At 35.8% G+C, this 14,235-nt stretch overlaps 1 protein-coding gene across 1 annotated transcript in view; it reads left to right on the forward strand.

The window, feature by feature from the left end:
• LOC110113711 (squalene synthase) overlaps positions 1–14,235 on the forward strand; it is a gene marked incomplete in the record, with an annotated part of 55,841 nt that overhangs the window by 10,902 nt on the left and 30,704 nt on the right. The window contains 2 exon segments of the mRNA XM_020846391.2: positions 5,631–5,720; positions 10,318–10,393. Of these exon segments, the coding sequence (XP_020702050.1) occupies positions 5,631–5,720; positions 10,318–10,393 (166 nt within the window).

A 14,235-nucleotide genomic window follows, 5' to 3' on the forward strand; every position in this document is an offset into this window, starting at 1 on the left:
ATGTAAAACTCTCTATGTCTCTCTCATCTCTTTATAATTAAATATATGCACAAATATATATATATATATATATACACACACACACACACACACATACATACATATAAAAGAAGAAAAATAAAAAAAAGGAGGAAGAGTTCAAAAGAAAAAGTGAGAAATGAAAAAAAGGAAGAAGAAGAGGGGTTGCTTTTGTGCATTTACCAATCACTGCCGTCGTCATCGGACCGCACATAGGTATAACGTCCTAAACTCAAAAACTCTGCATTCGACGTTTGCGTCGAGCCGGAAAACTTCTTATACGCGCTCTCATAGCACAGTGGGAGGAACCCGGTGCTACACTTACGATGAGGCGGGTAAGCCATGTACACGCTCTCGTAGCGTGGCATCCTTAAGTACATGTACACGCTCTTGTAGCGTGTGGGGAAAGCCAATTGCATCTTTCAACAGGCACTTTGAAGCCCCATACACACTCTCGTAGTGTGGTGGGAGTGAAGCTATACAGTCGTGGTGTCACCCGATACCTACCATACTCTCGTAGCATGGTGGGATGACCCATTTTCCTGTAGTTTTCCCTAAACGGGGGAGACGTCTGGAGGCTTCTGAAATTCAGTTTGAAGACGTACAAAACTTTAACAAATTATAGGGGACATGATCTTGAATTTGAATCAAACGACACACTTGACTTGAACTCGAACAAAATGCACATGAAGTTGGACACTTGAATGGATTATAAGGAACATAACTTAATGCCTAAAACAAAACCTATAATTTGAAAGATAAAACGAACCATGCAAGCAAGAATTAATTGAAGAAGTGTAACAGTATGCAATTAGCAATGCAAGTTCTTCAATCAATATCAAGGAAGCTACTGTATCAACTCAAATGCAAAAATCAACAAGAGAATAGGGAGCTTGTGTAGAGCATTCAAATGAGCTTCATGCAAGCGAATAAAAGACTCGTGATGATTGAACTCTCAATGCATACAAATAACAAACGATGAAAGCAAAATGGCTTAGAGTATTCAGCCAAATTGACTTGCAAATGAGAGCAATTGATGTATGTATCAATCGTGCAAGCAAATACAACGAGAAAGATTTGACATGCAACATATGATAGAGGCAAACATTCATTGATAGCTTTTCTACGGGCAAGAACCAAGAACTGTCGTGCATACAATAGCCCATACAAAAGCAATAATGGGCAATCATCAACGCACTAATATGTTGTATGCATAAATTTTACAAATCTTGGCAAGCAGTGATGACGACAAATGAACTATAAATGCAACAAATCTCCCTACAAACCAATGCCAGTTGTCATATGGATGCATACCGAATGCGACAACATCTCTACCACTCACAAACATGCAATGTCAAACAAATAAAAGACTATAGTCTCTTACAAGTTCTGAAGATTGATGTGCTATGAGTATAGCAAATTGCTAGCTAATATGCACCAAGAAATTGTTGATGAGTATAACTTAGTAGGCAATCAACATCAACATGCAAGCAAATGCACTAAGCTTTTTACGAATGACAAAGCAACTGTAGATATCTTGCAGGGATGAGGAGTCCTTTTCAAGCACACGAAAGTTGATGGAGAAAGCTCACCTAGTTGCCAACATCAGCTTGCAGATGAATAATCATCTTGTCTACAAAATAGTGAAACTCCTTACAGACATATTCAATGCAACATGATGGGTGCTTAACACTTGCTGACAATGAAAAAAGATTAGGCATGGTAGTGGTGATCAACAACAGGTGATGGATGCTACCACACCCTCGCGATCAACCACCGTTCATTTTTAGGTGAATACACTGGTTTCCCCACAAGCAAGGGTGGTCGATGCGTAACAAATACAAGTACATGTAAGCTACTGTAGCCCCGTCGTACATATGACATACCATTCATGGGCATATACAGAAGAACTATAATAAATGCAAACATCTATAAATCATGACAGCTTATACATTTTCTTTGTGGCCCGCAACAATGATATGCTCATGAACGATGCATGGAGGGTATAAACCAAGTGCAATAACCTTCCTAAAATCGATGTCAACCAGCAAAATCAATTCGTAAGCAAAGGCAAATGACACACAAGAGACATAACATGTCTACAAGCAAAGTAATGTTGTTGCAAAGAAGATAGTCCCCCTTACCATTGATGCCACTTAACTGCATGCGAGAATACATATTCCTTTGCAAACATATATAAGCATCATGTAGTGAATACTACAGCACTCCTACAATCAACAATAATATGGTGTCAAGCAAATATATTGACCCCTGCGAACAATAATACTCCTTACAAATACCCACAAGTAGCGATGTTAGATGTGTTGTAAGCGTGATAGAGCCCCGTCGAACACTAAAGGTCATACAAAGTGAAAGTTGCAATTTTTTAGACGACACATTTGGAAACAACAATGACTGGAATGCTACGTATGTGAGAGGTCCCAAGCAAAACATAGAAGAAATTGTAACAAATGAAAGCGTCTCTAAATTGTGTAACAAGAGGCAGTGAGTATGACAAGATCCTACATTCAACATTGGTCAACATACAGATGAATATACTAGTCTTCCACGATGTAGGACTGATGTGCAGTGAACGTGGCAATATTTGTGAATGATTGCAAACGATAATACCTTGTACAAACTTATATGATGCAACATATGAGGAATGCTAACACTTGCTGATAACGATGACGACAATCAACAACATATACAAATCACCTACAACTGTTGTAATAAGAGGTGATGAATAGTATAGCACCCTTACATCCGACACCAATCAAACAACACAGCCTCTTATAGATGTGTTTAGTAAAGCGCAAAATGAATGCAAATGCCCGCTAGCGATGATAGGAGATTCTCCACATTCACAATAATATACTTACGAGTGATGATTGGTAGCATGCAGTGTATGATGTAATACTCCCATAATCAATAATCATCCAATAGAAGACAAATACATAGATCCCTTGCAAGCAATTGATTGGCAAATCAAGTGCAAATACCTATGAGTTGTTGTAGAAGACCCGTCGTGTACCCAGTATATCATTTACAGGCAAATACAAAAAGGATTCGCCACAACCACAATAAACTTCCGCTTGCTGCCGTAGAAGACCCGACGAATATTCTAAAAATGCCCCCACACGTGCACTATGATATGTATACACACAAACGCAAATAAATAAATGTGCAATCATATACCCGCATGGGCCCTGACAAGCGTGTTATGGACATACACATGATGTCTAGGGATGCTGTGTGGGTCAGACAATAAATCCAAGTTCGAGCCCGATTCTTCTATGCGAGTAGATAGGAGTCGACACGACTCGAGCCATCAAATAAATATATAGTCGTGGTATCAGCCACGATATTTTTTTACACGTTCATATTAGGCCTTTAAGATCTATAACAAGAGAAATTCAATAATAAAAGTATGTAGCCGGCTTGAATCCAATCCTCTGTCGACAATAAACATAGTTGACAATGTTCAACCAATGAAATATAATTGACTATTAAACCCCGATGATGACCATGTTGAACGAAAATCTCAACCAGAGGGGTTAATTCCAAATATTAAAAATGCTGCCCAAATACTTATGAAATTCAAAATTCTAAAAGTAAAAGAAAAATAAAATTGAAATCAACCATCAAACACTTAAAGTAAAGTCCATCCACCCTCCGCAACATTTTGTCGGGTGGACATTTAGATATCACTCCGGCTCACAAAAAGCTAGTATCTAGTCTAGAATATCACTAGGATTCAATCTCAAATAGTCTCTTGCCAGTAAGGACGTGTCATGCGTCGGTGGTTTTATCTTTAAATGACACTGCAAGTAAATGGTTTTGACCGGGGCCCTCTGAATTTGATGGTTTGCCATCAAATGACACTACTAAATTACGGTCATGGCTAGATCCCGTATGTCCCCTAATGGCACTAAATCCTTGAGATATGAATCATTAAAACATTATGTTAGCTAAGGTGGATTCAGATTTGTCTCTTTAGACAAATACTCACCTCAAGTTTACAAGGTACCCTTGGAAGACGCAACCCATGGCCGTCGACAATGATCCTTCTGTCAGGTTGGGTTGACTACCTCCTCTGACTAAGTAGACTAGGGACCAAGATGACCTGGGACTACAGAACTATGTGATCTTGATTGGGTTCATTATCCATTCCCCCACCATCCTCTTTAAGTGCAAGATGGTGAAATTTTCAATTTTAAATATCAAATTTTCAAATACCAACCCATGCTGTTACTATATGCCAGATAACACGTATTTTTACATATTTGACGACGACTAAATCAAAAGTTTCTCTCTCACTGATTTTTTTTTTTGGGGGGGAGGGGTAATTAACTATCGGGGCTTGCACCTATAGGAAACCAAAACTCTGATCATAAAGTTCACACAAAATGAGGGCGAAATCTCTGGTAGTGTCTATTCTACAAACCCAATATGCCTTCCCAAAATTTACCCCGTAATCTAATTCATTAAAACTCCCCGAAAGTAGAGGTTGAGGCGCGAATTTTCGGAGCCCACATTGCACAAGACAAATATAGCTTGTGTGGGCAGTGGTTTTTTCCGACTCATTTGTGAGAAGTTCTATGCCTGCACAACCATGTCCAAGGGTGAAGCAAGGTTTGAGTTCAGTGGCCGACATGAACCATCATCAGCCACTATACATTGCTAACATCAAGAAATAGAAAAATTGTATATTTCGAGTAATTGGCCAAGCTGCTAAAGTAAATAGTAATAAATTTTTTCAGTAAAATGGGTCATATGGAAAATCTATTGGTTCCTAGTCTCCAATAAAAATCAAAAAGATTTTTTCATTTATAATCCTCCTTCAATTGGATTAATGGATCATCCAATTGGACATGATAACAAAATATATAGGTCATTAGAAGGAGCTCTAGAATATATATACATAGAGTATATCACCTATATACCTTATTTCCTCTATGAGGGAAAAATAAAATTGAAGAAACTGTGAATATGGGCAAAACAAGAAGTATTGTTAACCAAGTAAAATAACTCGTGCTAAAGACATGATAAAGTTAGATCAGAAATGCCCGTACTCGAGAAAAGAAAATAGATTCTTATTCCCCTGAGCACGGGTTTTTTTTGGGTAAAGAGTAATCAAATGATTCAAGTGGGGTTTTTTGTCGCATATCTATAAGAAAGAACCCTAAATTTTATACATGTTCATTTCTTGCAAATATGCTCCAACATTTACTCCTGGTGTCTGAACAAAAAATTGAAGAAACATAATATAAGAAGCCATGGTAAGTTCTAAATTGAAAGGAAATAAAATCATGGGTCCCTATAGTCAGAGACATGCATAACCAAGGATTTTGTCTTGCTGAATGATTTGTCAAAACTTTAATGACTACAGTTTTGAGTTTCTGGAAAAGGATTTTTACGCTGTTCTAATTTGGGCCAGGTTGCCAGAAAAGTATTTTTACTCTGCTCTAAGTTGACATTTTCTATGCAGCGTTTATTATTTCATTGCTATGAAAAATTTCAACCGAATATTCAATAATGTTGTGATTTTGCAAAAAAACATGTTAGGGAAGAAACATAGAGATGAATTGTTTTGATTTAACCTTTTGCAGAGGATGATACAAGCATTCCCGTTGACATTAAGGTGCCAATTTTGTTAGAATTTCATAAGCACATATATGATCGTGACTGGCATTTCTCATGTAAGAACTCCTGGAAAGAAGCTTTCCATTTTATTATGTTAATGCTTTCACGAGCAACTGCTCTATGTCATGAGGTTTTCTTCATTTTTTTTTAATTTTTCTTTACAAAAGCATGTTATCATCTCAATTTATTCTGGTCATGCACAATATCTACAAATACATGTGGACAAATGCTTGTCCATGTTTGGTCACCTTTTATTGCTAGTATGTATGTACTTAGAATTTTTTTTCTTTGACAAACATCTTATTTTTATATGAGCATGGTGAAAACTCATTGTTTGTGCACTCTTGCAACAACTTTCTATTTGCGCATTGCGCATGGGCTTGTTGATACATGCATGATACCGGGATATTATATACTTGCTAGATCCTGGCAGGTGGTTGTCCACTTGTTTGGCTCAAGCATTCTTCATGCATATCTATTATATTATATTATAGGGTAAATTATATGCCTGCCCTTGAGGTATAAGATGTGTTTCTTGATTGTCCACGCTTTTGAAAAAACTACAATTAGATCTATGAGATTGAATGACGTTACATGTGTCCTTTATGTGACGCTATTCTATTAAGAATTATTTTGAGATCCAAATACCTTATGTATAAGCTCATATGGGAAATCATATTGAGATGAAATGAGGATTTCCAGTGATTGCAACCTTCATCTCCCTCTATGCTTCGTCTTCCTCTAAGATTCGTCTTCTTGTAAGGTGATCCTTATTACTTCCTTTGAATGGAAGAGTTAAAATTCAAGAAGCTCCTACAAAGTGGCATTGTGGATAATTAATTCTACATGCGCTGTTATCATTCTTGTCCTAAATTTTAAGGTTTTTTTTTGTTTGTATTTTTATTAAGAGTTTTTTGGTTTGGATGTTTTCATTTTTCAAATATTTTTAATGATTTCTTCACTATATTTCTGATGCAATCGAAAGATTGTCAAAATACATAAAAACTAGGTCTTCTTTGAGAATAAGAAAGTAGATAAATATCACACTTAAACAAAACACAACAACTTCCATATTATAAAGATGATGCCTACAAACTTATGAAATAAAACTCCTAAACTTGCTTGCAATCATTGAGAAGAAAGATACAAATGGGGTGGTCACTTGCGGAGAGAAGAAAGAGAAAAGAAGCTCGAGACGAAATCGAAGAGAGGACAAGCTCGCAATCTTTCCCAAGAAGAAGAGAAATCGAACAAGCTCGCAAGCTTTTCCAAGAAGAAAACCCTCAGGTTTTTGGCTCCAAAAATTAGTCCATAATCTCTTTTTTTTTATCCACAAAACATCATATATTTATAGGAGAAATGAGGCATCCAAACAGCACAAAATACCTCCAACCGAAACAATCAAAACAGGGAAAACAGAAGGTCAGCAGGCTGCCAGGAACATCAGCCGAAGGGGCCACAAAAGGGAATAGGAATAGGTAGCCAGGGGAACCGGAACAGGCAGCTAGGGGAGAAAAACCTGCCACGGGGAGAGGAGAAGCCAGCCACGCAACAGGCAGCAAGGGAAGAACTGAAGAGCCAAAGAGAAGTGGAAAGAGCAAAACCACTCCACTTAATGAGCTAAAAAAGGAAGCAACTCAACTTTAATGAGCTGAAGTCAAGTAGCTCCCCAAAACACAGCAAAACCGAATAGCCAAGCCCCAAACCGAGAACCCATCAGCAGCCCAGAAACAAGGCAAATAATTTGCCCCCCACCATTTGCCTACATCAATTTCTTAGATTTTCTATATTATCAAAATGTATTTCAACAATATATTTATTATACTTTTTTTGAATTTATAGGTTTTTAGAGTTATTTAGGGGTTTTCTTTGGGATGTGCATTTCAACATTTTCAGAAGCATATTTTGGTGAGTATTTTATTCTTCATTTGTATAGCGAGGATATGAATTTATTTTTTGCTCGATACTGAACTCTTTTTTCTTGTGATAAAATATTTGAAGCTCTTAAGAATTTTCATCTAGAAAGAAGGATACGACATTTTAAGATGCTGGACAGGATATTATGGTTAACTACAAAGCGGAGCATTCGCTTATAGACACGCGAATTATCATGTGCTTAGAGCTCATTATCAAGAAAAAAAAAAAAAATTTCAGGCAAAGATGGAGTTCATTACGAATGGCTTCTGTTGTTGCCAAGCCATTAATGCCAAGTTGAAGGACAAAAATTAACTTGCTGGACCTGCATGAAATTTCTTAAGTCTTTTAGGGACCTAATTTTAGTGTTTTAAAAATGTGAACCGACAAGAAGTGCCTCTTAACCTATGAAATTTGACAATTTTTACACTAGAAAAATAGAAAATTAGTAGATAAAGGGCAGGAAGAAGACAAGAGCTTACGGTTTATCTTACCTTCAGTCCATAAGGAGGAAAGAGAAGAAATCTATCTTCCAACTCTTCCATGCTTTCAACCGAAATACCTACCTTCTGATTTCAAGCCCTAGTTAGGGTTAGCTGAATCTAGAAAACCCAGCTCGTGGTGAATGTTTTATATCATAGAGGATTTTTGTTTTTTTATAAATTACAATTTTTTCCTTCTCCTTTTGATTGAAATTTTGGAGAAATCTTCCTATATACTTTTTTCAATTCTCCATTCAAGAAGTTATTTTTTATGTTGAGTTGATAAAGCTTCCTATCGAGATTTGCAACTGAGGATACAAGAGAATATTTTTATGAGCAAATGATTTGGATGGAGGTTTGAACTGTTTGAATAAGTGATGGGCTTATGATTTTTCTCTCATTAGGTATACCCAAAATACCCTTGTATGATCATCAACGAAGATTATGAACGACTGGGCTCCTGATAAACTAATAGTTGTAGCAGCCCCACAAATGTTACTTTGAATAAGGAGAAATGCTTTGGATGTTTTGTCTAGCTGCGGTGAAAGGTTGTTTTTAGGTTTTAAGTGAGAACGCACATTTCACAATTAGGAGAATCATTATCTTTGTTGATAAATAAATTATGGTACAAGATATTCAGATAGGAGAACTTGGGATGTCCCAAACGCTTATGCCAAAACAATATGTTAGTGTTCGGGATACAGAAAGACCCACACTATTACGTAGATTAGAAACGATTTTGGTGCTGACAAGATAATATAGTTCATTTCTTTCATGTGCACTGTTAATTAACTTCCTCGAAAATTTACCCTGAATATATAATGTGAGGAGAAACAAGTAACTTTCCCTTTCATATCTTTTGTCAACTTACTAACATATAATAGATTGTAAGTTAACCTATCCACCTATAAAATGTGCTTCAATAGTAAATTTGATGCAGAAATTTTTCCTTATCACACAATTAGCTACCCAAACAGTAATAGGGCGATTCATCTTAGTATAGGTTTCAAATGATTGTTGTGATCTTTTAACATGATCTGATGCTCCTTGTCAATAATCCAACGTGTTTGATTTTTGAGAGTAAATAATAACTTGTATTGCCTTATTGAGCAAAGGCAACCTTAGACTTCTTTGCTTCTTGAGTCTTGCATTAATTATTTTTCTTTGGTGATTAAGTAGTTAGCACAGTGTCTCCTTTTTTTTAGTTGTTAAAGCTGAAAGGACTTGGTTGGATTTGTCTCCACAAAATGTTTGGACTGATTCATTCCTTTTTGGATTTTAGGCTTTGGCTTTGTGAAATTTATGAGCCAATCCATGAGAATAGAATTCTCATTTTTCTAAGAATTTGTAATTCAATGCATCTTTGAATGGTGGTCTTGCGGTTCTTGTCAAATATTTGACTCCCTCCTTCCTCCAATCACAAGCATAACTGATTGGAATCATTCATGAAAATTAATTCAATTAAGTTTGTGCTGAGTGATTGAGAGGAATTGATCTTCATATACCAGAGTTAGTGAAGGTCATGCTTTTTGTGGAGGAAAGTTCCCCAGCTGCCGATCATTCATGGCATGCCATGATCTCCATCAAACTTTGGATTATAGCCCGGAACCTTGGGCTGATACCATAGACAAAATGTAAATTATAATAGAAGAACTGGTGTCTTGTATTTCTTGCTAAATTATATATTATTTGTACATATGCACATCCAAAAGAGTAAGAGATTATAATATGAACTAATTTAAGATGCATATGCTGCTATTCCTTCTTGTATGGTAATGTTGTATGCTCTCAAATATTAGCACGGCATTTTATGGAATGAATTTATGCTATACTTAAAGGAAATATGGCAACATGATAGAGCCCCAATGCTTGGAGATTGCGGAAATAATGTTGCATGTTAGATAGGAAGGAAAAACAGCTGTGATACGTGGATTGTTAAGGTAATTGCTGTTGGTATGGTCTGCTGCAGGCTGATGTCTGTGGATTGGTCTATGTGGAGCAGCAACAGAAGGAATTCAAGGACAACATGTGTTGGAATGTTTAAATTCGAAATTAACCTCTTAATTTTTCTAGTTTTCATTCCAAATTAGCTAAATGTTGAAATATTTTTTTTTTATATTTAACCAACAATATTTATTTATGGCATGTACGTTATATTTTATTAAATTAAAGTGAGATGCAAAAACAATGTTGTTTAACCTTTACTTATGTTTTCCAAATCTTTTACACTTGCTTACTAACATTTTTTTCTCTCTAGGTGGTACTAATGCTTACAAGGTTCTGATGGATAAATTTCATTTTATTTCAATCGCCTTCTTGGAACTGGGTAAAAGGTCATTTCTATTCCTGTCTTGATATGTAGAAGTCTTAATGAATCATGCATGCATTATTTATTATCCATGTTAGCTGTAATAAATTTTAGATTGATCTCGTAGTATGTAAAGAAGGATGATACACGCCTGTCATTGAGAAACATTTTTGTTCCTTGTTGAACTTTATCCATTGAAGTAAATATTTCCTTCTTAATTTCATTTTCTTTTATGTTCTTAATCATTTAAGATAATTATTTGAATTAATTTTCAAATAAACATTGTTGACCTTCATATATGTGGCATGGTCAATGCAAGCAAAGGAGACGATGATATCATTTAGAACAAAGATCAGAATGTCTCGATCGTGATGAAATGATTCAAACTTTGTCCCATTACAAAATGGACTACATTGATGTATTCGGGACATCAAATTTACCAAAGAGGAGCTGTTTGTACGCGACTCGATCGAGCAACAATTTAAAAACTTATTATTATTGAGCGCGATGCTAGCAAAAACTACCTAAATGACTTCCAATTATTAAACGGGCTGCTTCGATGTATTTAGAATATCAAATTTAAATAGGAAGGGACATTTCATAATTGAATCAAATGAAAAAGATCAAAATCGACAAACTATAGATGGAATGTTGCTCGACGTTTACTAAACGTCATCCATTTGCAAAATGGACCAAACGTCATTCATTTGCAAAATGGACTTCACCATTACATTCATAATGTCGAAAACACCCAAAATTTACTGTACAATTGTCTTTGCACGAGTGAAAGTGCAAAATTGGCATGAGTTACGAGGCAAAAATACACATATCGAGATGCACAAAATATGATAATTATGCAAGGTGACAATTCACATGCCTTGTGCTAAACAATAAAATAAAATATAATAAAAATCCTAATCTCTAGCTCATTCTCTCATTCACGCCCCAGCTCCTTCCTCTCACGTGAAATCAAGCTCCTTCCGCTCACAACACACACAACTCAGCCCAATTCACCGACCAGCCCAACCGATCTTCTTGCTCCCGTCGTCGGCCACTTAAAGCCCTCAACTTCTCCACTTAGTTGCTCCATCCTCTCTTGTGAACCAGAACCCTCTCAAAACCTTTCCTCAGCCTTCTCCCAAACTCCTCCCTCACTAGCCCAGCATATCGCAGCTCGCCTCCAATCTCCACTCATTCAATCCCAGCAGCCTCATTCTCTAGACACTCACACTTAGCACTACACTGATCTCTCTCTTCAGTACAGGAATCAGCCGTCCTCAACTATAGCAGTTCACATGGCCTCTCTTTGTTCTCCTTTTCTCATAAAAATCCCAAGCCACAAAGCTCATCCACTCAACCACCTAATCAATCACCCCTGCAGCTCTCTCTTTCCAAAATTTCACCCAAAGCCTCTTGCCTCTTTTCAGCTGACATATAAATCTCCTACTTGCACTTAGGGGGTGTCAAAATGGGTCAGCGGGTCAGGTTCGGGTCAAACCTACCTCTGACCTGCTTTGTTTTGACCCGTCCCGAACCCGACTTGATTTGAATTTCGAATCATTTTTCTTAACCCGAACCTGATCCAATCGGGTTTCGGGTCAACCCGAATTTACCCGGCAACTCACTTTGTTTGAAAAAAAAAACTTTTGTTTTTAAAAATTGATCTGTTTAGATAGTTTACTAGTTTAGTGTATAAAAAAATTGGTTTACAGGTTTAGTGTATAAAAGAAATTTTAAGTAGATTTACAATTTAAAAATAATATTAGTGTTACATCAAAATTTTCTTAACATTGATCATTTGAGCAATTTTTCTTATTTCAAAATCATCAATAGCAAATTGGAAAAACAAATCTTTGAAATAACTAATAAATCTCTGCAGCCAATACATGAAATCTGTTCAACAAAATTTTCTGCAACAATTTTTTTATTTCCTTACAGCTTTACAGCTTGCAGGTTACAACAAATCAGCAATGGCAATTGACAATTTGAATCGTTTCCTTACGGACAATAAGATCAATTTTGCAACACGAATTAATTTTCCTTACAACCAGTCATTTTCCTTATTTCCTTCAACAATACACTAATAAATTATAAATTCAATAGATAATTTTGCAACCGATCTATTTGCATTTTAGCCAAACTGATCTATTTACATTCCAGTGGAGAACAATCTATCTTCAAGACTTAAAGTAGAATAAACTGCAAAAAATGGTTAAATAGATAATATTCTAAACATGAGTTCTAAAGAGACTTGTTAATAGCTTAGATTTACCCTCCAACTTATTCAACAACTAATAAAATGTGATTGAATAACGAATATATCTATTACCATTCAAGGTGGCATTTTGCATTAAGCATAATATCTGATTTTATTTTTAATTAGATAGTATCTGCTAAGGCCAACTTAACACAAATTTCATCTGGTTGCAATAGTTTTTACCCCAAGGGACTCTCACTTCCAGTTTAGAATGGTTTATCATCATTGCTTAAGCTCTCATTACTTGACCTCAACAACAGCTAACCAGGCAACCAGTGAATAATAAAGGGATATAAGTTCTGAAAACTAAAGCCCAACTACAAATTACTTAGCAACCATTTGCACAACACTGAAACCCAACTATAAATTCAACAATATAACCTAAGCTAACAAGTTCAACAACGTTGATTTCAGTGGCAATAGGCATATAACAACGTTCAATGCAAACTAAGAGCATAATAGCATATAATAATGTGGGGTACAGGAATTGAACACAGAGGAACTAAAAGAAACTCCAAGTCTCCAACAGTAATTAAGTTAATATCATATTTGCTGCATTAAGTTACAATGTAACCAATGCAAATTATAGGCAATATTTCAAAGTATTAATGATACAACAAATAAAAAAGGAAAAGCTCAAAAAAATCATAATGAAAAATGGAAAAAAAATGAAGTCCTAACTTCTTCAATGCAAAACGGCTAAACCCGAGAGGCCCGAGACCAATCTTCCTCTACAAGTGGTATAAACAAAATATTAGACTAAATAACATGCAAAAATCTCAACATGTTAAGCATTAAAGGAGCGAGTTATAGGGCGTAGTTTGCGATGTGATACTAATATTTCTCAAAATCAATTTGGATTTATGCCGGGTAGGTCTACTATGGAAGCCATACATTTATTGAGAGCTTTGATGGAGAAAAATAGAGAGAATAAGGAGGATCTTCATATGATATTTATTGATTTAAAGAAAGCATATGATAAAGTTCCAAAACAAGTGCTATGGAGAGTTCTTAAAAAGAAAGCAGTTAATAATGCTTATATTCAAATCATTAAAGATATGTATGTAGGAGTTATTACTTGTGTTCAAACACAAGGTGGTTTGACCAAGTATTTTCCTATTTCAGTTGGATTACATCAAGGATCAGCCTTAAGCCCATATCTTTTTGGTTTAGTCATGGATGTTCTCACTAGAAATTTGCAAGAGGATGTACCTTGGTGTATGATTTTTGCTGATGATATTCTTCTTGTTGATAAGGCTAGAGAGGGAGTTGAAGGTAAACTTGAATTATGGAGGTCAACCATAAAATCTAAAGGTTTTCACTTGAGTAGATCTAAAATTGAATATATGGATTGTAATTTTAGTAGGAATAGACCTAGTGAGGAGATTGTGACTTTGGGCGATCAAGTTATTAATAAGAGTACACGTTTTAGATATATTGGATCTATTGTTCAGAGTAATGGTGAAATAGATGGGGATATTATTAATAGAATTCAAGTTGGATGGTTGAAGTGGAGGAATGCATCGGGCTTGTTGTGCGATAGAAAAGTCCCCCTCAAACTTAAGGGAAAATTCTATAAGATGGTGGTGAGACCTGCAATGCTTTATGGT

This window comes from Dendrobium catenatum, unplaced genomic scaffold (assembly GCF_001605985.2).
Source record: "Dendrobium catenatum unplaced genomic scaffold, ASM160598v2 original_scaffold_193250, whole genome shotgun sequence".
Taxonomy (NCBI): domain Eukaryota; kingdom Viridiplantae; phylum Streptophyta; class Magnoliopsida; order Asparagales; family Orchidaceae; genus Dendrobium; species Dendrobium catenatum.